The sequence below is a fragment of the Aptenodytes patagonicus genome, chromosome 4 (genome assembly GCF_965638725.1).
Source record: "Aptenodytes patagonicus chromosome 4, bAptPat1.pri.cur, whole genome shotgun sequence".
In the NCBI taxonomy this organism is placed as follows: domain Eukaryota; kingdom Metazoa; phylum Chordata; class Aves; order Sphenisciformes; family Spheniscidae; genus Aptenodytes; species Aptenodytes patagonicus.
The window spans coordinates 26,420,228-26,448,113 of record NC_134952.1 but is presented as its reverse complement, the minus strand read 5'-3'; the positions used below and the strand labels follow the sequence as shown (position 1 = coordinate 26,448,113).

Below are 27,886 nucleotides of genomic sequence, written 5' to 3'. Positions count from 1 at the left end.
TTCTGTCTGAAAAAATTCTCTGAAAATTATGCGTAAATGCACTCGTATTTAAAACTGTTCTAATGTCATGATCAGTTCACCTAATTTAGCTGTAACCTCATCTGTACTTCTAAAAAAGGTCAACTTCTCCACAAGACAATATGAAATCCTATGAATCTGCAAATATGTAGTTTTACTGCAAGATAAGAGTGACACGGTTAGATCAAGGGTGTCTAGTACAGATACTGACCTTATAAGAACCACCTTGTCTATTCTAACCTTTTGCAGCAAGTAACAGCTTATTTCCTTGCATTAAAAAGTCACATTTCTTTTGACAGAAGCAACATGTGAAGTGCAGCTAGTTACTGGAGCCTTGACTGGACAAAGGAGTCAGGCAGCATTACAACGGGATTTCTAGCTGTAAAATCTTGATGGAGAAAATACCCCAAATATACTGCTACTATGGCTGCTCAACTGGCTGGTTCACAGAATCAACAAATGAAGTCGGTTTTTCAAAAGATTTCTATGTTCTGTCTCCTTTTCCCACTCCATCTACCACCACAAGTCTAGCTCTTCTCCTTTCCCCTCAATTCCTTAAGGCATTGCCTCACTAGGCAAGAGACAGCAAATAATGTGACTAACGGGAAGCTGTGCTGCGCAGCCAGCTTTGCAGCAGATGAATTCTGCCCTTTTTCAGTGAAGGTAATAAGCTGAGTTTCTCTCCATTAACTAGCTGCCACTTGCCAGGAGTGACGTTATCTTTGAGACTTCTGCCTACCCTCACATTAAGATTAAAACTGCCCATGGGTTTTAAAGCTACCAGGGAAATGGCAGAGGTGATGCAGAACACAACTGCATAAACTTGGTCCCTTTAGGAAACCAAACTAAAAGCAAATGCTCCGTCTACGCCACTGAAATTTGCAGGCAGCACTATACGCCTACCCAAATGGCTTTCATAGATACACTGAAAACGGTGCAAAATGGGAACTGGAGCAAGAATAACCTGTGCATAGAATTGGCTTAAATTCTGTTTTACGTATGTGTCTCTAACACAATCTGGGTGTAGATGAAAGCATTAGAAGTAGTAAACATCAGCAAAACTGTAGAGATAGGAAAAAATACACGTTTTTTTCCTCACTGCTATGTTTCCAGTGAATACCACTTTGTTTCTCAGAAAATGAAGTAACTGACATCAACATTTTAAATCTGAATTGATACATAAAGAATATTACCTTTATAAATATGACACGTAAATAAACAGAAAAACAACAATCCAATATAGACATCTCAACGTATACAGATATTAAAAAAATAAGTATCGTGGCATTTCAAAGAAGAAAAATAGTAAAAATATTACTTTTATTCACACCTCAAAAAGGTTCAAAATAATAAAAGATGTTTAGAGATAAGTGATTAAAATGATTAAGTACGTGCAGGAAAATGGGTGTGACTGCCTTGTATTTAGAGAAGACAATAGAAGGAAGAAAAATAATGCATAGTACCTCTGACTATAAATTACATGCTCCTGTTTACATTCTTGTAATGCAAACCCAAGAATAATGTCAATGAAGTCAAAAGCCAATGTTTGACTGATCAAAGCAGAACTCTGCAATCATAAATGAAGCATATGGAATTTACTCTAGCGAATCACCAATAAGCTGTAAGTTCCATTACTGTTCAAAACCAGCAAAGGCCTTTATTCTCTTACTAGAACAGACAAATCTCCAGACTTCCTAACTAAAAAAAAAAAAAAAGAAAAAGAAAGTCCTATGCAGCCAAAAGGTAAGCTAATTGTCTACTCTGAGACAGGACACTGCATTTGCTATACTGCATAACAAACCTATGATCTCAAGGTATTTTTTTGGTAATAGTATAATTAGAAGATCTGTTGCAATTTCAAGTCATCTTTCGGCTAGGGTAGCCAATTGTTTAGGTCATACACATTAGAGAAGGTAGAGTATGTCTCCCCTTGGACAAATTAGGATACATATTAAGACACATCTTTTGCATTTTTAAACAAATCCTGATTTTGCAAGCTTCTTGCTGCATTAAGATGGCTTCCTGCATTGCAGTTTTTACATACAATGTTTCAAAATAGTTTTAAAAATATTTTTGCAACAATTTGGTTGTTTACACTGCTGTCTTCAAGCTAGCTGACATTTTATTGCATACAGAGACCAGAACACAACTTACTAAAATAATATGTCAGCTTTTATGCTAGCTTCTGTGATTTTACATTATACTTTGTAATGAGTAAAATATTTCCTTCAAAGTTAGTAAGACAAGAACCTCAGCTGCAGAGAATGGAGTTTGTTGAAAAGAAGGATACTGAAAGGATTCTTGGAAAAACCAAGCAATGGTAAAAATCGGGACACTCTTCCAAAGGCTGGAAGAGCGTAAATAAAAGGAGGAAGCCATAGATGTAACAACAAAGACTGCTAAAAATCCATAGTGTATCATAATTCAAGATAAGAAAAGACAATGGAAAGAGGACAAAAGAGACTCTGGAGAGATTGAAGAGCACAGTAAGGCTATACATGCATGTGAAATTGAAGGCTAGTGATTTACGCTATGCTAGAGAAAAGAATTATAGCAATAGCCAGAACTACAATCTTGCAATCAAAAGGCACAGGTTTAAACAAACACAAATATATCTGCATTAACCTTAATCTAACTGGCATGAGTAACAACAGACATGAGAAGCTGGAGCAGAGACTCCAGTGTTACCTATGCTAGCCCAACAAAGACACGTATACACAGCCTGCTAAGCCAATACTACTGCATCCTTGTTTCTAATTTTGCTAAGAAATAATGTAAGCATGTTTCATTGCAGCTAGACCGTTGATTATAGCACTGATGTTTCCTGTCTTACTTCTAAGAGATGTCTTGGATTAAGTGCAATGAATTTGTATACCCACACAAATGTCACCAGTAACATGCATTCCGTCTGGAAAACAACTACTTAGACTACCTCATGGTACATCTACATTGCAGTGTGATCAAGAAGTGCAGTAGTACAAAAACATACCTGACTGAGCTTTAACGGAGTCAAAGCATGTGACAATCACTGCAAAAATATGATCGTCTCGTATGGAAGCCCATTCCATCCAAATAAATAGCTGGAATCCCCTGTGGCTTTGTGAAGTCCATGCTGAAGCCTCTTGTTACCTTATCTTCATTACAACATCTACTGTTCAAGCTTACAGGTTAAATCTGCCTCATATATGCTATATAATTGTGCTGCACTAACTCTTTTCAAATGTGCATAGGCATAACCCAAGTGAATGTAATAGGCACAGAGGAAAATGAAAGAATTTTAGCAGTCGCATGGAAGAAAAGAAAGGAGAAGGCTAGAGATTCTTCCCTGTAAAACAACTTGTCTTTCAATAAAGTTTTTTATTTTTGTCTAATTCATGCATATATCTAGCAAAAAATGCTCTTTTTATAGTTTTTCAGTTAATTTCAAGTATCATACTACTATCACGCCACAACTAGGGAATCTATCAACTGTCCTTATTTGACAGTTTGCATTATTTTGTGATAGGAGATACACAGAAATACACAGCACAGTTGGGGGTCCTAAAGAACTTACAGCCTCAAAGGTCAGTAAGACTGAGGTGAAAGAAAAGACGTATCAAAGGTTTCTGTAGATTGAAAACTGTTGGGGGGGCAGACTCAGATTGGAAGTTACAACGTACTAACTCCAACACTGTTCATACAGAGCAATACTGCAGAGTAGCTACCAGACCTTGCCTTAAAATCAGACATCTTACTAAACTGTTCAAGGTTAGGACACAACTGATAAAATCTGAAATATTGCTTGTATTTAATTTTCAAATATAAATATATATTTTATATTATATTTGAATACATTTCCATACTTAAATCTACAGTAAAGTAATTCCAGTATTTTAATGCATACCTGGGTGAAATGAACCAGATACAATACTCTGCATACTAGGTATGCTCTAGGTATTTTTAGCTTGATATCCACTGTGCCTTCAAGGTCTGTGGACTGCTGCTAAGGCACCCACAAAAAGTTAAGAAAAACAAAGCTATTGCTTAAATTCGCTATACAAGAGTCTGCACAGCTGTTGGAAAATTTTAAAAAGTGTACAAATCCAAAATGATGACCATCACCTCAGGAATGTAGGAGAGTTAACAAACAGCAGCAATAGAGGAAATCTAGGAGACCAAAACCAGCAAAAGACTTCAAACCCCACTGGTCCAGTAAACAATCATTCAAGCTAATGCTGGTTACAAACAACATATAGGAGTATGGTATGAACAGCACTGTAACTGACTAGCTCTGATCCCTGAATCTGGACGATCTGTTTGCATCTCAGATGCAGCCTTTGTCAAAGATCTAGTACTAAACTTGGAATTTGCTTATCTCTTATGCCACCAAGCTCTATACTAGTAACATGTATTCTACAGCGGCTCTCCTCTAAATCAATCATGTAATGATCTAAAGCTTTCATAATGACGAATACCTGATCTAAATGCTTTTCTACCTGTGCTATATGACATGCAAAGAGGAAGGATGATTGATATACACAAAGCAGTAGAGCTGCTTCTGTCACGTCGTGCTTTTAGGGCTTGTAACTGGGCAGTAAGTTACAGAGGAGCAAAGGAAGTAGCTTCTACAAAAAGTTAAAAAAAAAGGATTTTTTGCATACACACACTTTTTTTTCTAATGGAGGTAACAGGGTTTTCATATGGGGGAAAAAAGCCCTTTGAAAACTACATAGATGAAAGTGTTGGCTTTGGGTTTTTTTTTCTCAAGTCAATAGATAAGAAGCTATATTTTAGACTGATAAAAAAAGACCATTTAATTAAGTTCTTAACATCAGAATAATTCCAGCTGTTAGGCAGACTTACGTGGTCTGCCCAACAGCTTATACATTCTTAAAAGGGAGTGAACAAAACATGGTTTAAGTACAGTCTCCCCATGAGACTAGAGATACAGATAACAATACAAAGCAAGTTCTTACATTACCATTAGTTACATATTACATTGTACCAACACTGAACTCAAAATTTATCTAAAATATTTATTTTAAAGCATGAAAGTGAAACACTAGCAAGAATTACAAGACAATAAAGGAATTACAAATAACTCTAGATGCTATAGATGATTAAGCACATAATTAAAAAGATACTTCACATTTACTAAGTTCAAATCCTACGTGCGTTTCCTGCCTGCAAAAAAAGAAAAACAAAAAACCCCAATGCCATATAGACTTCTCACAGCCCCTAAATAAGTATCTGCAGTTCTCCAATTCTACAAAGTAACAAATTAGTTTTGTCATATGTAAATTCTTCTCCTAAAATTAAGAACAAATTTGTAGCAATTTCAATCTACACATTTATCTCTTAAAATTACATGTTTTTTCTACACTGATTACCTTGCTATGATGAGAATATCCTATTTGGGGTAATGCTGTACATAAAAATTTCACATCACAGGTAGATGTTGCTGAAATGGAAGGTGATGTTACACCTATATCACATATATTAACCAGCGAGACAGGTATTTAAAAATTCATACTTGAATATCACTTAAAATAGGACCTCTTCAGAGATATGTTATTTATAGCTATATAGTTGTTGCAGCATAAGACTGCTGTTATGAAGCATCAGTATGCAGGATTTCCTTTCCCTGTAATTCTAGTACTTTTGCCATTCAGTGATAAAAGCAAATACACTGTGTTGACTCCTAAGCATTTTTACCCTCCCTCCTTTCCTTGAATCTTTAAAGGTTATATAAACCATAAATAGTTAGTGTTTATATTATGGACTACTTTGCCCTTGCACTAAATGAATTCTTCTCCTAGAGAATGCAAAACACTAAAACTGCTATAACTAGATTAATCTGTCCTTAATAGGCTTTACTAAACAGCGTACCCTTTTAAATAGCCATACTTTCTGAAATGCCGTATCATCGCAAAGTTATCTTAAAAGCGAGAAAGCAAACATCATAAAATTTACTTGAAATGGTAAGCTAACTATTATGCACTACGTGCACTATAAAACAGGAAAAATACTTTTAGTGAAGAACGGCTGACTTATGCAGTAAAAGGATAAGAAACTGATACTTAACAAGAAATATTATTAGCTTGCCTAATTTACAACAACTGGTGAACACCTTTCACTTCAGAACAAATTTTACAGTTTCATCTTTAGTAACGATATGTAAGAGAAGAACACCAAGACATCTTTATAGACACAGTAAAACCATTTTTTCTTTTTAAGCTAGATACACAGTTTAAGACACCTGGAAGGATAACTGCAATCACTTTAAAGCACAAATTGGTTGGCTTTCAATAGATGATTTTTTTTTTTTCCTTCAAGTTGCATATGCACAAGAAAATAACCTTTGTTTTATAGTCTAAGTATTTTTTACGGTTTCATCTCCCTCATTTATAGAAACATGTGGAAACATCAGATAAGAGTCACAAGAAGCTTACATTTTAATAGTTTTCTCCTACCTGGCACCGGACTAAATCTCAGCATAACTAAACAATCAGTGTCACTTCAAAGTAATTTAGAAAGCATCCTGTAACATTACCATGTAATGGACAGTACCTTGTTCATAGCAGCGTATACTTGGTATACTATCTAAAACACAAGTGAGTGCATCCACACTGGCACTTCATTTATCCACATTCTCTAGAGCTGCTTTTCAAGAAGGTCCTAGTAAACACACAGAACCCTGATTATAAATCATTTTCTGTTTCTGATGCACAGCAGCTACTAGGTTTCTGAAGCATTTTAATCTAGAGTAAAGGGTAGCCTATATATGCATGCTATCTGTAAACATGAAATGAAAACACATTTCTTACAATAGGAAAGTAATAATTAACCTGCACGAACTGCTGTCCGATTCATTTTCTTCTTCACTTGCTCTATCATCTGTTTCTTGTCTGTCAAGCCAACGTGCACCTCCACAGTCTTCTGCTGAGAATTCAAATGTAGGGATTTCTGAGGTGGATGCCATTGGCCAAGCAGATGAACTCTGGAAATCTTGTTGGCTGGACCTTCTGTAACCAACTGATGTTAAAGGTAGATTACCCGAATCTAAAAACTTTGTGCCACCAGTTGTTACATTTTGTCCTCTATTCCAGAAGTCTCCCTGGTGGTTTTCAATTGCGGAGTTAGGGGCTGATGCCTGATGACCAAACCACCTCCATCTGATTTTTAAGATCTGCTTCACATCAAACTCCTTACGAGAACCAGACATCCTTAGTGAAAGCCAGTGATCGTCTAGGCAACAGGGTAAGAAGCAGCACACATAAAAGAAGATTTGTGCACCCAACCAAGACAAGAGAAACACATGCTCTGCCTGTCTGTGGCAAGCAGATTTTCTACAGAAGGAGGGGAGAAAGCACTGCATTCACATAAAAAAGGCTTCTTTAACGGCATGTCATTTGAATATAAACAAAAGGCAACAGCCGGTGAAAAATCCTGAGATAAAAAGAGGAGGTGAAACAATCACCTCAATCAGGAAAAATGCTAATCGGTTTACCCTAAAAGCTCCACGGCTGTTTCTGTTGCTTTCCTCTGACCATTAGCTTTCAAAAACACCAAACAGTATTCATTAAAGCCCTTTCAAGAGCTGAATACCACCCCCTTTTCTTAAGCCACAAATGACAGCGTAATTCCTGTACTGCATCTTAGAATCTCTGCTTCTTGTTCTGTTAACTCTTGCTACTACAGAGGGGAAAAAACCTGCAAAAAGCAAATTACATTCTTCCTGCACTGCTAAAGAATAAATTTACAGAAAAGACTTAAAACCAATCCAAAAATAACTGATTATGCTGGGGAGAAACTGAACTGTAAATAATTCTTTTTCTCATTACAGGACATGCACTAACTTAAAAACGACAAGAACACCCTGGAAGGCTCAAGGGACTAGTACTGGGTTAGAGAGCCTTTCATCTTGATGTGCTTTGATCCAAATCTAGGTCTGCAGTAACTGAAAATTTCTATCTGAAATGAGCTAATGGTTTCCATTCACTTACACATCACTGAGAGCGAAAGCAAGAAAAAGCTAACTGGTCACTATCCAAGACACCAGAAACACCCCCTGCGAAACAGACAACAAAAGACGACTTCTCAAAAGGCTTCTTTCTAATCATATACAATCAGCTGTTCCAGATCAGGTTAAAAGTATTATGATGGAGCAGTGAAAAAGAGACATGCATACTTTTGAGACAGAATTCCCTCTAGATAGGTCATTTGTGTAACGTATTAAAGTATCCAACAAAAGTTTTTACTTGAATGAGGAAGAGAAAGCCAAAAGGACAAAACACACAATGACCAATTTATATTTCCTACGAAAACCAGCCTATTTCCTCTATGACATATGGAGCTAGTTAGGTATAAAATGCTGAGGCTCATTCCAATCATATGCAAATAGTAATAACAATTTTAGAACAACAAAGAGGCACTGGATTTTATCAGTCCTTGATAAACAGTTCTACGTTTTCAATCTTCACAGTTCAGTTAGTCTGTTCAACTCTCCACGATACATATACAACAAATTTATAAGAAGTGCTTCTTTTCTACCTACAGTTTTCACCAAAAGTGAAAGTCTCTCTCTCTCAGATAAACATTATGAGCTACAAAATACGTGATCTTGTAATTAGGATATCTGCGGTGTTCTTTAAAACAGGTTATATGCAGAGTCCATATGAAACTTAAACAGTGCCCAATTTTACCACCAAAAAACCAAATGCTCCGTTTCATACTTAATGCCAGGCGTAAATCATGCTATTTTCTTGGGAACCACAATGCTGAAAGGGCTAGTTTTAACCTGGAAAGATCACCCATCATTGCTCAGAACAGTTATTTATGAAAGTGCTTCTCATAAATGCTAACAAAGCTCATTTCTATAGAAACAGCATTCCAGCTGTTCTCTGCAAAGAGATGCTGCATTTCAGAATGTGTACTTTGCCAGCATCCTGGCCTACCAGAAGCTATATACCAAGGCCTCTGCAGCATGTCCAGAAAACAGCTGAAGATACTTGGAAAGTGAGATGACTAAGTAGGTAAATATACAAAGTTGTTACCATCTTTGCGGAGGATTTCATTTAGACACAGACAAACAGGGAAACATTTAAGAAGGATAATGTTTTAATGTATCAGCATAAAACTTGTACAGATGTTTAACCAAAATGATATGACATGCAGACCCTACTCATCTTGTACACATACAGCTAATCGTTAAAAGCTTAACTGCAGTGTTCAAACACCATCATTTGTGTAACTGCAAGTTGGGTGAAACTACAGTACAGCTTAGGAAGTAGCAACAAAATGGCATCTTTTTATTTATCTTCTCCTTAACATTGTCTGTTGGTGTCAGGTGTTCATCAAGGGTGGAGAAGCAGGACAAGCAATTGGTGTATTTGTTAACATTCATCACAGCAGTAGTATTTTAATTACCCATTTAACTATGAAAAGTAAGCTTTAAATACCTTTATTTCTGCTGGAATGGTAAATCCATTATACATAAGGACTGACCTGGATTCTCTTTCTTGTGTAACAGACTCATTTAAAATTCAAACTGTCTCAGTACAAGTCTACTAAGACAATGGCAGATTTGGCGATTCTAGTGCTTTTTCAGCACTTTCTCATGACTTACTGGGAAATACAGCCTAATTACTGCTTTTCTTCGGCTGTGAAGCTATGGGCTCAAACAGAGATTAGAAAACAAAATGTGCTGTAGTTTTAAGAGACCAGAACACAAAACTGTTTTCTATTTTCTTTCATTTTTCTAGATTATACAGACTCTCACTCTTCTATATACTCTCCAAATTACAGTTCTAAGACAGACTGCATAAAATATCTACAATATTTCTCTGTTTGATATAAATTAGATATAAGTTTGTATTACAAATGACAAGATGAGACAAGTGCCACTTAATTCTTCAGTTTAAATTGACAACATCGCTCAGAAATAATTGAGGGCCTCTTCTTGTTCTGGACAATTTTTATTACTATGAATAATGTGATAGCTTTTATGAGGTCCCCCGCTGGGAGTTAACAGACTTTTGAGGAGATCTCAAATGATGAGCTTCCACTTACTAGGATCACCCAAACCTCATCTTTGACATCTCGTCTGGTGATTGGTGCTCACAAATCCAAATGCCCGCCCCTAGTCTATGGCCTCCCATCACGTGTCTCTCTAATGCACCAACGCGTTTCTGAGAAACCTGCTAAAAAGGTAAGCTGAACAGTACCATCTTAGTCAAACACAGCATACACAGACTTTGCAAGGATTCTGAAATATGTTTTCATTTACTAAGGCAAAAGTTTTTGTTTAATGAAAAGACAAGAGTGCTTATACCCATTTTTTCTGACCTTTGTCACCGTTGCAGCTGAATAACCATTTTCTGTTTGTGGTGAATCATAACAAGATTTTAAATACAGATACACTGTCCTCTTTGGGAACATAATTCTGTTCACATTAAAGAGGTTGCGTAAGGTTACTGTGAAGACAATTTTGAGCACTCTGATTTTGACTGATCAGATTGATATTCCTAAGAGTGGAGCACCTGAGCATTTATGCACATAACTTCTCTCATATGAGCAGCTCCACAAAGTGATAAATTCCTGCAGTTAGCAGTGGAGGACAGCTTCCCAGATTCTGCCTTGTGAACAAAAGGAAAACATTTAAATGCATACCGTATGTTAAATCTGCAATGGTGCAAATAGGTAACACCAAGAACATAGCATGACAGTTTTATAAATTGCTCTTTTCAAGATCTTCAGAACAGTTTATCTTCACAGATATAAAAATCTTTTTTTTTTACTAGCCAAAAACTTTACTACACTGACATTCTTTGATATTAGATATGTTTATTCATACAAGTGTTAAAGGATAATTGCAATCCAGCATAACTAGTTAAAATTTAGACAACATTTTCACTCCTAAGATACTTCTACCGTGTATTTTGAGGGAAGATACACTCTAAATATTACTAAGTACATTGCTGGGAAATATGGAAAACTATTATTTAAATAATCAGGTCTAAGTACTTTTATTCATTATAACTTTTCCTTTTTCACTAGGAAGTCAGGTAAATTTTCAAATAAACAAATATGTTTATGGAATACTTTTTTGAGGCACTTCTAAGATTTGAATCTCAACATCACTTTTCATGGCAACATTTTTCCTGTCACTGCTACGTTTTGGCTTCAAAAAACTATCACCACTCAACTTCAGGGCAACTCAGATATAATATTTTCAAGGTATTTAGTCTGTCAGATGGATTAAAAGTTATCCATTTTTAAATTGAAGATCTAGGGCATAAAGGCTCAGCTAGTCCTTAGAAGATATTAATGATCCTTTTAAGTGCCAATTAAGAATGAAAATGTCAAAATAATTAGATAAAGTCTTTGTTTTGACTGCAAGAGTTGTTTCTCTCTTGAAAAAATACTGCTTAATAAAAGCATTAAATATAAAAAGATATATTTTAGACATAACTAGACTCATTAACATGTGATAAAGTAATATATTATTGCCAATGTTTAGCGATCCTAGATATGCATTCTAAAGTATAAAAAAGGTTCACTGACCGTAAGATGTTCATCAATTAAACAGATGCATACTTACAGGATTAAAAGGCATTCAAAATGTAACACTTTTTAAAAAGGGATTTTTAAACTTTAAAGTATTAGTTTGAGGCACTAAAATAACTGTTCAAAGAAAACTGCTACAGACAAACCCCAAACTGCAATTCTGCTTACATTAAAAAAAATGTTAAATGTTTACTTTCTTTTTTCTTCCCTATTCCTGTGTTCCAGCCCCAAAATTACATAAATAGCTCAGACACTTCAGGAAGATAGCTATGTTCATGCTCTGTGGTTCTATAAAATAATAATCACTTCCTATCCCAAAGTTTTTTTATAAGTGCAAACACTTCTGGTCATGGTTATGTGAAAAGTCCCTTACAGCAGCAACAGCATAGGATAGAAAAAGAGGAAAACACCTGTGCTGGTTTTGCCTGGGATAGAGTTAATTTTCTTCATAGCAGCTAGTATGGGGCTATGGTTTGGATTTGTGCTGAAAACAGTGTTGATAATACAGGGATGTTTTAGTTACTGCTGAGCAGTGCTTACATGGAGTCAAGGCCTTTTCTGCTTCTCACATCACCCCACCAGCGAGCAGGCTGGGGGTGCACAAGGAGTTGGGAGGGGACACAGCCGGGACAGCTGACCCCAACTGACCACAGGGATATTCCATGCCGTATGATGTCATGCTCAGCATATAAACCTGGGGGAAGAAGAAGGAAGGGGTGGACGTTCGGAGTGATGGCGTTTTGTCTTCCCAAGTAACTGTTACGCATGATGGAGCCCTGCTTTCCTGGAGATGGCTGAACACCTGCCTGCCGATGGGAAGGAGTGAATGAATTCCTTGTTTTGCTTTGCTTGCATGCGTGGCTTTTGCTTTACTTCTTAAACTGTCTTTACCTCAACCCACGAGTTTTCTCACTTTTGCTCTTCCGATTCTCTCCCCCATCCCATCGGGGGGGGAGTGAGAGAGCAGCTGTGTGGTGCTTAGTTGCTGGCTGGGGTTAAACCACGACAACACCCTACAGTTACTGACTGTATGTACTTAAATTCATTGTTCTGACTGGCAGAAATGAGCAGCAGCCAAATTACTGGCACTACATCGCAACTTTCTGCCACTTTGCATTGCACATTTCCCTTGAGAGGTGCAAGTCATATGTTTAGAAACACTGACTTTAGAGCACTCAGCTTAACAATAGCATGAAAAGACCTGTACAGAGCAATAGTCTGGTTTGCTGTTTATTTTATTGAGATGGGGGGCGGGGGGGGGGGGGGGGCGGGGGCAGGGAGAAAGATTTCCATATGTAATAGAAGACTACACTGTCAGATCCTAGATTTTTTGTAGCTCAAGCACCATACTGGTTCACACAGAACAATAGTTGTGATCCAAGACATCTACATTTCTTTAACATTGAAACATTAACATTGATGTCTGTCTACCCAAGTAATACCCAAGCATTATCAGGAACTGCACTATCTACAAGTAAAACTAATGCAGAGCTATTCCTGAGTAAACAGCACATTAAGTCCCCTGAAGCTTATTCACCCTCCAAAAGTTTGCACTCTGAGTCCATCAGGTCAGCTGTGGTTTTTCAGTTAAAACTCATTTATATGGACAACACTGTGAAAGGCCAATCTCCCAAATCACAAAACCAGTTTTCTGTACCAAAACGCTCAAGTAGTCACACAAAGATTAAGACAAGCAAAAGGTTCTCAGTTCATACACTCCAGGAATACTGGTACCACCGATTCTAACGAAAACGAGGTAAAGTCATCAATCTAGAGACAGTAATACTCCAGCACAAATCATCTCCTCTAGAAATGTCACTCTTAAGGAAGAGTGGTAACAAAAACACTGTCCTGCAGATACTTAAAGAAGTCCTGCTGAGAGTAAAGCCATTCTTTAGAACCAGTTTAGGAAGGTATTGCTTAATAAAGCTACATAAGGCCATGTACCACAGATGGAAGGATTGCGGCAAATCCAAACAAAGTAACATGGAGATCGTTTCCTTTTATCGTGATAATATAAACATGGCCAAGGTCACCTTCGTAGGCAAATTTGCAGGCAAACTGAAGAAGATATTTTTACATTTGTCCAAGACAGCAGCAGCTTTATTTCACCACGAGGCATTCAGTTTTCCTCAAAAACCCACAGAAAAATGGGTAAAGAAAAACACTACCAACATTGTCAACAGCAGAGTGGATGCTTGTTTGGTAAAAAATTACAGGCACTCAACAGTTCTATGTCAGGCCCCATACAGAAAACTACCAGATTATGACACAGTAAAAGAACAGTGAAGAAGTAGATTTGCAAGTGATTAGGTAATACAAGACAGTGCTCCATGCCAGACTACACAAACTTCTAAGAGAAATACAGAGAGGTCCAGGGGTGAAAAGTTTACACTGTATTTAAATGTCAAGCTATGCAATGCGACAGCTACTGAAGCAAAGTATTTCAAGATAGACTTGAGCATTCTAAATGAGTGATTTAACACCAAAAGACACCTCAAGAGACTAATTATTTCTCTCTCAATGAGGACCTCTGTTTAATTAGCAGCTTCAGTTAACACCCCCCCGCCACCCAACTGAGATTTTCAGCTGCGTAAGGGATAATATATGAGGATATCTATTTTGTTACATATTTATAAAACAAATGGTGTGACCTCATCTGGAATTCCTTGTGTGCAATTGATCATTGCAACTCAAAAAAAGTGTTGCAGAATACAGGGTTCACAGAAAGGCAACACAAATGATCAAAGTATAAAACCAATAATCATCACACTAAAATGCAGAATGCTTATAAGAATCATATCAGTGTTTGTAAGTATCAAATTAATGTTTATGAGAACCATATTAATGTCTCATTAATACAAAAACCAGAACTTTTATTTAGTTTTAAGAATTAATGTTACATCTGCACAAGACGCACTTATAACATTTTAGGAACCCAATTGTGTGTAACGTCACAGATGTCAAACAGAACTTCTCAAAAATCCTTGCAATATAAAGAATTCTACCACTGTATGCCCACCTGGAGTTGAATCTCACAAGGGATGTCAAAGGCAACCTGAAGGACTTCTATAGGTACCCAGGTGACAAAAAGAAGACTAGGGAAAATGTAGGCCTGCTGCTGAATGGGGCAGGGCCCTGGTGACACAGGACATGGAAAAAGCTGAGGTATTGAATACCCTCTGACTCTGCCTTTACTAGCAAGACCGGCCTTCAGAACTTCATGAAGTTCATCAAAGGGAAGTGCACAATCCTGCACCCGGGGAGGAACAACCCCATGCGCCAGTATATGCTGTGGGCCACCCAGCTGGAAAGCAGCTTTGCAGAAAAGGACCTGGGGGTTGCCAAGTTGAACATAAGCCACCAGCCTGCCCTTGCAGCAAAGAAGGATAATGGTATCCTGGGGTGCATTAGGAGGAGTGTTGCCAGCAAGTCGAGGCAGGTGATCCTTCCCCTCTACTCAGCACTGGTGAGGCCACACCTGGAGTACTGTGTCCAGTTCTGGGCTCCTCAGTACAAGAGAGATATGGGCATACTGGAGAGAGTCCAGCAAAGGGCCACTAAGATGATGAACGGTCTGGAGCATCTCTCATATGAGGGAAGTCTGAGCAAGCTGGGACTGTTCAGCCTAGAGAAGGCCTGGGGGGGTCTCATCAGTATCTGAATTGGGGGTGCAAAGGGAAGGGAAGGTGCAAAGAAGATGGAGCCAGGCTCTTTCCTTCAGGAGTGTCCAGTGATAGGACAAGAGGCAACAGGCAACAACTAAAACACAAGAGGCTCCACCTAAACATAAGGAACCACTTTTACACTGTGAGGACGACTGAGTACAGGTTGCCCAGGAAGGCTGTGGATTCGACACCCTTGGAGACATTCAAAAGCTGTCTGGACATGGTCCTGGGCAACCTGCTTTTGGTGACCCTGCTTGAGCAGAGGGGGGTTGGACCAGATGACCTCCAGAGGTCCCTTCCAATCTCAACCATTCTGTGATTCTGTGAAATGTTGATCTGTTTGTACAGTGGCAAAAGAGAAATCAAGTATCTAGTTGACCATCTTCTACTTATTCCATGGACTTATGTCCCTTCCTTAAACTGACTTTACAGGAATGGCTGCTGTGACAAGTAAAGAATTCTTTTAATTAATAACAATGTGCATTTATCATACAAGTAATATGAAAGCAACATAACCTATCAAATGAGCATCCTAATTCTATTTGTGCACTCACATGGATTAAGTGCCTTTATGCCATCAAAGCCTTAAAAGTAACAACTGGATAGAAATAAACCATTTTGGTAAGCTCAAGGTTAGACAGGTAAAAAAGAAAACATTTTTATCTACTGCCAGTTTGTGGTTATGATCCTTACAAGTACAGAAGATGACTGCCAAGCATGGTAATGAGATGTACAGGAGGTGATGAATTCAACGCATCAGTTCCACGCTACTGAATGGAAATGTTGCTCCTTAACAGGTTATTCTCACCCTGCCCTGCTAAATGAAATATTTCTTTCATCTTTAATACATATAAACAAAAGTAATAAGTGCCTTACTTTTTAAAGAAATACTTTAGAAGCATTTTGTTAGAACATTATCAAAAGGATACTGTACGTGAACACGTTCTCCCCCCTCCAGTATGGTATTAAGTTTTTCTATGCCAACTCTAAATATATACGATTTACTTTAATACAACAGTATGGTACAGAAGAGCATTTTTCCAATTCAGCTTGCCAGTGATGATTGCTCCTTATACGATTCATTGAACACAGATGAAGCAATGACTATGCAAGAAATGCCACATAAAGAAATTATCTCAATTTCTTACAAAATACGTGTGTTATAGTAAAGATTTCTAAAAGAGCATTTAAGTGTTCATATTCCGATTAAGGACTTGTGAGATGAATCATCACCAATCACTACTAAAAGTCCTGTTTATAATTAGACACACTAGTGGCTGACAGATATACATTACTAGAAAGTATTATCTTGTAGAGTAGAAAACCCAACTCTTTCATCTTATTTCTCCATAACAAGTGACATTTACAGCAGTAACTAAATCTGAAATCAAGCACTGAAATGAGAGATCAATACCAGAGAGCAGTATTCATAATCAAAGTCCCAGAGATGTTTAAATTGGATCATACATATATTTGTTTATAAATACACAATAAAATGCCTTGTATTACTTGCTTTAATTACAAGCATTGTATCTTGATGATAGGTTTTTCATGTTACAATAAGCTTCACAAAGTCGTAAAAGCAACATGATTAAATTAGAGATGTTAATTAAAGGTTTCCATTGATTTTACCAGTGCTTTGGCTCAAGGAAGTATTATTAGGAAAAAAACATGCAAAACAAATCACAGTACATTTAATTATCCCCTTCACTCTAAAACAAAACTAGTCCTCTGCCTTGGGTCAATGTTGCTTAAAATAATATGTATCTGAGGCACATAAGGAAAAACATCCTTTAATTCTGTATTCGGATACTATTAAACCTCAGATTAAACTATATATCAAGTCACCATGTATTCCTAAATATAATCAGAAAATTGGTTTCTTAGGTTCTCCATTCTGTCTCTGTAGTTTCATGCATAAGTAATCTCAGGTTCCCCACTATTATTTATTTTACAAGCTCTTCTAACAATAACTCCAGTTCTCCTGCATGCTTCATCTCACATAGTCTCCCTCACCCACGTGCACGCATACCCCTCCCTACTAAGTACCAGGACAGGCAGGACAAGCAAACCCTTTGTCATATTCAGACCCCGAAGCAGACAGGTTCATCAGCTGGCAGGCAGGTCAAGTAGTATGACTTATTTGGCCTTCCCTACCTACCCATATTTTCAAAACCTTTCAGGAATTTAAACACAGTAAGGGCTCCATTCTGTTGAGTTTGACTAAAATTGGCAAGTAGACAGAAATGTTATTAGGGAGGAACTGATAAACCAAAAGACATAAGGCCAACTCATCTAGGGAACTTACAGGCTCACAAGCTGCATATCTTTTGCTTCTGAGATGCACAACTGCCTTAGCTTGAGTGGCTACGTATCACCTAAGCCCAGGATTTAGAAACAAAGCAGAACAGAAATCATCACAGTATCTGACTGATTGTTCAAACACAACTATGAGCTCCTACCCTTCCACAATTGTCTAAAACTGAAATGACCTTGAGAAAGAAGGCAACAATGGTAGAAATCTAGACCACCTATTAAACTTTTAAATCATTAAAGTACTTGCAGAGTTAACTGTTCAGCTATCCTAAGAGGCATACTGATCCCTATCTTAGCTGCCTCTCCCGTTTTTACAGGAATCTTAAAACATTTCCTGTTCTGCGCAGAGAGTGAGAAGTAGGCAACAGCAATATAAATAAACTGCCAGGAGGAACACAGGATACTAATCCAAACTGTTGGCACTCCCAGGGGCATGAGGTCCACTACGGAAGTAGCATGGTCAAAAGAGAAAACTCTTGAACCCAGATGGCTAAACTGTCAGAAGGAGAAGGCATAATTGAGAAAAAAACTTTCATTATTTGCTTACGAAGTGTTTTTTTCTTTCTCTCCTATCAACTCTAGCTAAATCTTAAGCAAAATACAAAACTAACATGTTGTGCTACTGCACGTGGATCTCATCAGATTTAGATGGTCTGCAATCATTTGCCAATCTATCCTCCTCATTATCTCAAAGTTCTAAGAATTCCTAATTTAGCTTTCAGTATTTATAAAAAGTATTTCTCATTCATTAAGCTTGTAAGTTTAACATTATTTACTGAAACTATCACTTAATCTGTTTTAAGTACAACTGTTCTTTGGTCAAAACATCAGTCAATTTCTTATGCAAAGGTGCAATTTAAATTTGTATTTGTTAATGAAAAAAAAAATCCACCGAGAAGTGAGAGGAGGTACGAAAGAGTGAAGTTCTATTACTTATCACTTGATCTGCCCACATGTTTATAAAGTTATAGATTAATTTTAATTACTTTTATTTACTTGGAAAATACTTCCAAGCTTAAAATGCTACGGTTCTTGGTAAACAGCTTGCCAAGCCTTATCAAGTTATGATAACATCATCAAATGCTCTACTTTCTTAGTGTTTTAATTATAGTTTGAATGCACAAGCTTGTGATTACAGTTACGTTCAAAATACCATTTCTCTTACTGCGCAAAAAAGAGCAAGATTTAAACTTTGATTTCATCTTTGACAAGGACCAAGTGATCATGTAATATTCAAAAATACTTCTTTTTAGAATATATTTTAGAATATATTTTAGAATATCTACCAGACAAACGCATATGGATATAATGAATAATCAATGTAGAATGCTTTACTTATCTGGAAGGCAACTATCAGGCTAATAGCTTATTTATGCAAAAGTCAATACAAAATGTCTACTCTGGTAACAAGTAAGAACTTGCTTGCAAACAATCCAATCACCAAAACCACTGACAAAAACCTCATCTTCCTGTGAGCTTCTCCTATGTCTCCTCACCACATACATACTACTTATAAACATTTAATTAATTTGGTAATTCAGCCATATTACTATTTGTATTCTTTACAGTTCAGTTTAGTAAACTTCTCTGGACTCGATTCTTGTCTTATTGTACACTATGAATATGTACCATATTACATAGCCAGGTGCTGTGCATATTTCATCTGTTCTATGGGTATACTTCAGCCTGATTTTGAGAAGTTCTGTTGGCTCTGAAATTGAGGCTACAATAAGCGCGAATGGTGTGCACTTTATTTTTTAGTAAAGAATGATACTGTTTCCACCCAAATCATCTGGAATCTGTACTAGACAGATTATATCATCATCTTGCCTATACAGCCCATTATCAAAATGTTATCAGTATTTCCTCTTACAGCTTCGTAACATACTGGAGAAAGGAGGGGAGGCGGAAGAGATGGAAGACACATCAGAAAAAACACCAGAATTTAAAAAATAACCTAAAAGAGGTTTGAGATAATGTAGGTCTCTCCTTTTTTTTGGTTCTGAATAGCTATGATTGCACAATAGCTTAACATACTTTGAAAGAAATTTGAGAGCAGGATGGTATAAAGACCTGACCACAGGTTTTTCTTTTCTCTCTTTCTCTTCCTTCATTGCTCTTTCCCTTTTATGAACAACGTATACATAAAACGGATTCAAAAGTGCCAGAAAAAAAAAGGAGTGCTTAGAAAGTGAAACTGCTTACAGTTCAATAGGCTGCAAGAGCTTCCTATTCAAAGTCAGTATTAAAAATGTTATGTGTAAACAGTTCCTGCAGTTGAGGAATAGGGCTGCCAATAAGCAACACTGAGCATGAAAGGGTTACAAAACCCTTAAGTACATCATACTACCACACCCGCTCACTTACTCTGAAAAAATTGTGCGCAACATGGAAGGAAGAATAGGAAATACATTCTGCTCCATCTAAGTCCAGCTTTTAAAATATATTGCCTATTAATTAAACTGATTAAAAAAGATGAAAAGAGAGAACTTCAGGGAAACTAGTAGGAAGCAGATAGAGCAGAAATAGTTTAAAAATAGAAATATTTCACTGAACTGAAAAGTTACAACTGCAAAGTTGAACTATTCTTTATGTGTTGTGTTTAGCTTTTCAAAAGATTGGGTTTTTTTTTTCTTTTCTTTTTTGGTAATTGCTATTAATATGGCATTTCAGAAGAAAGTTGTACCTCAGACACTAGTTAGTAAAGAAAGTGTTTCCTGCAGAGCCTATCTGCTTACAGGTTTAAGTTCTAATCAGAACTGAGATTGGAGGGGAGGGATTTCTTTTTAACCAAACACAGAATACTATAATCACAAAACAGAGAGTCATGAAAAATAATCACGGTTCTGGCCTCATAATACCCAGCGTTTCACAAAATGAATTAATTTTTCATTTAACGTTGTCCTTTCCAATGCTACTGGTGCAATGCTTTGCCAAGGTGAGAATTGCTTTATTGTTGGAGACAGAAAGCCTATCTAGCTGAACAAAAAGTCTTCAATTGCAACCCACGGGAAATAATTAAGGAAAGACTATCAGAAACAGGTCTGAAAACATGAAGTTGTCCACAGCACTCTTGTTAGTTACTTAGGCTTTCATTCTTTTTAGGTAAGACTCATTCTGCTCCTCCTCTCCCCCATATAAAATCCAGTCAGTGTAGGCATGAGAAACACCTTACATTTTCAAGATGTTTTTCAAAGGCTTAAAAGGTTGTAATTATGCAAAACACTTGGGCAAGCTGTGGCTTTTTGAAACTGTAAGGGGTGACACTTCTCAAAATTGAAAAGGTATTTATCCCTTAAGTAGGAAAGCACTTATATTTTATATCTAAGAAGATATCTAGAACAATTGATACACTTTTTCAAGAACCGCCCCCACCACTGAATGTGTAATACAGGGCCATAGGAGTTTTCACAAAATAAAAGTAGAATGTTGATTTAAGTGGCAATTTCCTGAGTTGGAAAGCATTGCAAATTTTAAGCAAGTTGGTTAAATTCTTATTAAGTTTTAAATTAAGTTCTTTTCAATAGAGTCAATACAATGCATATTGACTATTTTAACAAAGGTATCAGCTAAGGCAGTGGGACAGGTCTATCCAGACACATTTTAGAAGAGATGAAGCCAGTGCTCTACCTTAAATTTCACTGTTCTACAAAAACATCTTGTACAATTTTATGAACAGTTTTCCACTAATTCTGAAAATCTGATGGATGCCCTTGGAAGAATCCAAGTTACTAATCAAAAATCATTCTTCAAAGTATATCCTGTTGTTATGGAAGACATCAGGATTTTTAACATCAGTTGCACTTAGAATTGCCAGAAAAGGTAATTAATTGGCAAAGTATTCCTCTGAACAGATTGAAATCAATACCTCTCTCAACTTTACAGAAATTTGTCCACTGGAAAAATGCCAGCATAAGTCCATAAGACATAATTATTAATCAGCAGCCCTGCTTGATAATTAGTCATTCTACCTTACAGTAAGACGGGAATAAGGATTTCTCTCATAGTGGTCCACCTTTTCAGTTCCTCCTCTTTGGAGTACATTTTGGCATTTGTTTCAAATTCTTTTTAACTTCCATGACCACTAGAGAAAAAGGTGCAGGCCAAGTCTAAAAAGTCTGACAATCTGGAGGAGGTCGGCTATTTTGGTAAATGGAGCTACTACATTTTGAACTACTGCAAAATAATGAAAACAAAAAGTCTGTTCTCAAAGTAATTTCTGGGGAACCTTAGCAGTTCTAATAATTTTTAAAGCTCAGAAAAGTATTGATGTCATCTATGGTGAAGATACCAACAGGGATATAGACTGACCGGGGAGGGAAAGAAATTGAAAAAGGGAAAAAAAAGGAAAAGGGAAAAAAAGCCTGACTGGAGGTCAATCCTTTATGACCAGAAATTAAATAAAGCCTATTATTTCCCAGAAAGTATGGCAGTTGAGAAGGACTGGTTTCCCCAATTGCTTGATGCCATATATATGTGACTCGATAATAATTTTCTAATTATCATCCTGTTGGGTTAACAGGTTGTCTGGGAAAGGCTTCTAAACAGACAAGGGAGAGGATAAATAAAATGTGTCACTATCTTTGTAGACAGAGCTGAGTCTCAAGGCACCTGAAGGAAGACCAACCGACACTTGATTGAGTTTCATTCTCATGTTCTTTATAACCCTATGCTTTTAATTTATTAGACCTGAGTAAAGACAGAGGAAGACATCAAGCTTAAGCAGGTGGCTCCCAACCTCCATCTGGGCACTACGTTTGCAGCATCAGGTACCAAAAGCATCATTCTGCTATGCAATAGTAAAATATTTGGCACTGATGAGAGCAATGCAGAGTGAGAAAGAGGTTCTTGTTTTGGTGTTATATAAGCCTGCATTGAAGGAAAACGCACAGTAAACTAATATAACAGCAAATACTCTCCCGTTGTTGGTACTGGTGATTACCATAGCTAGTGCCAGTGGTTTGACTGCCAATTACTTGCCAAAGTCTGTACCACTTTGGCAACCATAAACTTGGAACAAGCTCCTTAGGTGTCTTACAAGCATTTTCTTCTTTGGAACCAGAGAAATAGGAATACTAAAGTGCTATTTTGATATATGTTTCTAAGTATAAGAAGCTTATAAGAATGAAATTTATTTAGCCCAAATACTCACATACTAACCAAAAACATGTTAACTTTTGGTGCACCAATGGGGAGGGAAGTGAATATTTTAATTATAAATTTCTTTCATATTTCATCTATACAAAAGAAAATAGGATATAGAAATTTCTCCCAACAGTTTAATAAGGAGCAATATAAAGAAATGAGAGGATGGCAGTGGACTCAAACTCTAAACTTCCCAAACTCATGATTCTCAACTCATGAGTGTGATGGCCACCCACAGAAAATGCCCAAAGAAAAGCAAGACCTTGTAATAACTACACCCAGAATTCTCAAGTACTTTGTCATCACTCTTAATAAAAATTATGTCTCAAGAGTTGTATACTTCTAGGCTAGAACTGTCTCAGCAGAGAGCCACGAAGGACACTGCAGCTGGTGGTCAGCTATCACTCTGGGCTAAATTTATTTGAAACAGATTTCCTGTTATTCTAGCATGTAGAACTGCAACATTCCTCTAGATTTCTTGCTCCTGGAAAGCTAGTCAAAGGTTACAGCCCCCCAAAATACAATTAATAATACTATACTATGCCAAAAAGTTTATCAAGAACCAGAGAGGTAGAAAAATACACAACAGAACAAATTAAAGCATCTACTGTTAAAAATGTTATGTATATGGTAAATTGCCAGTGATGTGACAGATGGTGACACGAATAGTGAGAAAGACCATCTCTCTTCTGTATTTGTATCATGGCATGAATAAATTCTAGACAATAAAGGAGTATGTTTCTTTATCAACACTGCCAAAGCAGAGAGATCTCACAGTCAAGAAAGCAGATTTTTTTCATTTTAGTAAAACCTAGTATTCCTAAATTAATTGGACTGGTTTTCTCATCCTCACGACTATTTTTTCAGCAGTATTTTACTTTACAGAGAGTTCAGATAAAGCTAGACTCTTGCATGTATTCAGGTTTTCAACATTCTTTTATCACTTTGCTTTGTGCAAATGTCAAAGCTATTCCCTTTGAAAATTACTTTAGCTTTGAACAGTCCTACTACTTTCCTGCTAAAAAAATGAAAGAAAGTGAAAGCCAGTCAGTATTATTGGAGTAATGAGATTTGACTGTGCAGTTGGTGGGCCTCTATTCATAAGCATTTCTCTAAAGCAGTATTTTCTCTTAGAGATTCAGTATCAACTTTTCCTGGTTTTCCTATAATGATTAGAAGATTCAAAGTTAGAGGTTTCTCATGTATTTTGAAAAGATTAAAATTGAACTTTATAGTAATACTGACAGTCTTCTATAAAGCATGCTTTGATAAAGAGCAGAACTGATGAAATCACATAAAAGCGTTCCAAACACTTGGATGCGAAGTCCACAAAGGCAAAGTCAATTCCTGCTTGTGTATGCTCACTAGAAGGAAGCCCTCACAAGGTGTATAACAGAAAAAAGATGGAATTCCAGGTGTAAGGAAGACCCAGTACCTTTGTGGGCTAAATTTATGTTCCTTGTAGCATAACTTACTGTTAGAACTGAGTAAATACAGTAATTACCTGTAACACCAGAATGATCTCTACGTGTTCAAAGAATCATGTAGTTCCATTTGTCTTCCTCCTTCTAAAAATTTGAGGTAGCAGAAAAAAATCTAGAGGCAGAAAAGTAACAGTACAAACAAATAAGAACCATCCATTCAGGGGGAAAAAAAAAAATCTTGAAAGCAGATTGCCTACTCTATTCAGACAGAACTTCCTTCCACTTGTCCTGTGATTCCTAAACTTTCTGAGAGGAAGGCAATAAAAGCGTGTCACTGCAGAATTGTCACCTTAGTTCCTTCCACAACTTCAGGTTACATACACATCAACAAAGACTCCAAAGAAAGAGGGGAAATTAATATGAAATTTGAAATCATAAACTCTCAAGAAACACCGGGTTACAAGACAGTATCTTTTTTTTTTTTTTTTTTTTTTAAATAACCTTAGTGCATTTTCAGCCCTATCTTTGGCTAGCCATAATTCCATGAAGGGAAAAGCAATGAAGAATTGCTCTGCCACATGAAGCACTTAAACTGAACACTGTTGCCAAAGGGTAACATTGGCTGTATTGGTAAATAAAGCCAAGTACCACCACTAAACATGCTTCAATAAATGGAGCAGCTCTATAAAAATTCACACTTACTGTTACAGTGGTTCTCAACCCTTTCCTATTTACAGGCCACTAAAAATTTTCCAGCTGAAGTAAGACCTCTACTCAAAAAACCTAGCCTGCTGACACAGTATGTGTCTACTTTTGGCTCGGCACCAAGCAAATTGACTACATGCACTTTAAAGTGAAAGAAAATGTAGCTCCATAGGACACCTGCATGCATAGTGTGATACCTAATATTTGACCTCTCATGGTCTGATCTTTTTTACTAGCTGCAAGAACCTCCTAGCTGTCTGAATAGTAATAGCACCTCATTCTTGCCTCTGCAGCACATAACCTCATCTCTCCTATATGATTGTTTTTTAAGGCCATACAGCCAATTAATAAATTTATTTATGGTCAGCAGTTGCTCTGTTGGTAATTCTGAATGAAAGTTTTTGTTCTTACGAAAAAAAGCCAACGGTGGATAGTTAGGTTTGTAATTAATGCGTTCTTCTACTTGGTAATATTGCTATAATAAAAGGCAATTTAATTGATAGGGGAGGAGGCAAACTTTCCCATTGTAAGAGTTTTGTAAGGGAAATGTAAAATCACATTTTAATTTCTCAGGAGCTGTAGAAAATTTCATTATTGGGTCATGTTATGTCTAATTAGGTAATCTTCTTTACCACATCATGAAACACTGAATTACATCAACAAACACACAAGACATCAACACAACCAAAGAACAATCTTTTTAAAAGCACTGTTGATACAAAAGTCCAGAGAGTTGGAACAAGTTCATCAATATGAATTGTCATTGTTAGCAACAGTTTGCAATTACTGTTTGACCATAATGGTCTAATGGAAGATTTTTTCACCTTCATGCAAATTCTTTTTTATTTTAAATTTGCAGTCATTGCATTTCTGCGAAACACAATGTTAAAATCTACTGCCATGGAGTAAACATGCTGGCTTTGGTAGTGGACGTGCCCATCCAGAGGATGTACTTGAGGGACGGTTCAGTGAAGCTGACGCATGGCAGAGGAAAACACTATCTGACTCAGATTAGGGCTGTTATTATTTTGGTTCTATCCTGCTTTATGCTCCTTAGCATTGTTCAGCAAGTGGAAAACAGGAAAAACATAAGATGGGAACACAATCTCCTCCATCAGGAATGCACCTACGAAGTTCAAGAGCAAGGCATTTTTTTTTTTTTTTTTTTTTTTTTTTAAGTATTCATCCACATATGCGTCCGGAAATTCTCATGCGAAAATACCTTCATGAGAAATGATCAGAGATCTTTTCTGGCAAAATTAATGAACTGCTCATGAAAACACATCTTGTGTGATCTGTTTTTGAAAAGGATCCATCCCCACAATACATAGAGTTTGTCTAGATACGCAAGCTACACTGACATAACCATGACTTCAAATTTTTATTCCTATTCATGCTAGTAAGAAGACTTGAGTGGTAATTTTTACTTGAAAATAAGACTCTATTCGGAGTTTAGCTTATATAATTTCATAATTAACTTCTAAGTAAAAGAAACCAACAAACCCAAGCGTCCCCTTTTTACTGTTCTGACATTACTGGCTAAAAACTGACACTACTGCTAGAACACCCTGATAATGAGCCATAGATGGCTTGATTTCAGCTGGACTGCTAAGCTACATCATCGTTCGCACAGCTAAACGAGCGCGAGTTCAAAGCCCAAAGCCACAAAAAGGCTTTAAGTAAAAACATGAAGCAATAACATATATAAACAGCAGTCGTTTGATGTTCAACTCTTACACTTCTTTTTTTCCCCGTGTAATAACATCACTCCCCATTTTGGTATTTGGCAGTCGCTGCTCTACTCTGTTCGATCAGCCTCAAAAAAAAAAAAAAAATCAGTTTTTCACTACTTCATACTATGATCGTGAAGGTTACGAGACAAACAAATGGACAAATACCTGAAAGCCTAGTGTGTTAAGTGCACTTTTACCGGGTCTTCGCTCTGAACGCTTTGAACCGAGTCAGCCACGGGGGCTACCCTGCCCGGCGGGACACAGACCCCCGCGTCTCCACGCGCGTCGGCGTCCTGCCCTGGACAACAGCCCCCCCCCGTCCTGCATCAGGCCGTCGCCTCCCCGCTCGAGTGCCAGCACTTTCCCCGAGCGAGCGCCCCGGGCCCCCGCCCGGCGGGGCTGCCACCGCGGCGGGGCGCGGGCTCCCGCCCCAGCCCGCGCTCAGCCCGGGGGCCGTCACCCTTCCCTCCCCCCGGGGACGCTCCTCAGGGCGGCAGTCGCCAGCCGCTCTCCACAGCCGGCAAGCAGGCGAGAGCCGGGCGGAGGGAGGGCGGGAACCCGTCCCTCGCTAGCCCTCGCCGCCGCCCTCCTCCTCCTCCTCCTCCTCCTCCTCCTCCTCGCTTTCTCCTCCGCCTCCCGGCAGCCCCAAACCCCCTCCGCTCGCTGCCAAGCCCCGACCGCCCTTCTCACCTCTCAAGGTCCGGGAAGGGGGCGAGGTTGGGAGGGGGCGGGGAAAGAAAAAAATCGCAAGGGAGGCCCCGGCACCCCCCTCCCCTCCCCTCCCCTCCCACTCCGGCCCGGCGGCAGCCAGCGCTCCCGCTCTGCCGGGGGGGGGGGGGCCGCGGACACCGGGCGATCCCTCCCCGGCGCTAACGTGTCCCCATGGGCCCCGCTCCCGGCCCCTCCCCCTGCGCGCTCGGGCGGCTCCGGCCCCGGAGCCGGCCGCGCACGCGGGGGGAGGGGCGGGGCGGGGGAAGAGGACCCAGAGGCGGGGCGGGGCGCCGCGCCACGCCCCCACCCCACCGAGCCGCCGGCTCCGCCTCCTGCCCCAGGGCGGGAGGCGCGCGCCGCCGCCAGCCAACCGCCCGTTTCCGCGCGCCCAAGGGCAGGGGGAGCGCGTGGCCGCGTGTGGCGGGGCGTGGCGGGGCCGCGGCTGATCCTCACAGGCTGCGGCGCCGCCCGCGCTGCGCTCCCCCTCTCGGCGGGGCAGGTGAAACGGCGGGGGTGGCAGCTTCCCCTTTTGGGGGTTTCTCTTGATTAACCCTATAAAAGCCCTCATCCTGTCCCTGGGTACACTTGCCTGTCTTCTAAAACCGCAAAGCTAAGTATT

General features: G+C 38.4%; 1 protein-coding gene across 7 annotated transcripts in view; it reads right to left on the bottom strand.

Annotated features, from left to right (window-relative positions):
• Positions 1-27,276, bottom strand: part of KLHL5 (kelch like family member 5) — a 65,017-nt gene extending 37,741 nt beyond the window's left edge. For 2 of the 7 annotated variants that reach the window (XM_076336099.1, XM_076336102.1), the window contains exons 1-2: positions 26,722-26,848; positions 24,199-24,290 (exon numbers count right to left, since the gene is read on the bottom strand). Coding sequence is in view for 2 of the 7 variants with exons in the window: in XM_076336098.1 (XP_076192213.1) it covers positions 6,846-7,222 (377 nt within the window). In the remaining 5 variants the exon portion in view is untranslated. Of the gene's footprint in view, positions 1-6,845; positions 7,345-24,198; positions 24,291-26,721; positions 26,849-27,246 lie in introns of those variants that run through there. The other 5 variants (XM_076336101.1, XM_076336105.1, XM_076336103.1 and 2 more) reach the window with 5 other exon arrangements.
• Between the last annotated feature and the right edge of the window lie 610 nt (positions 27,277-27,886).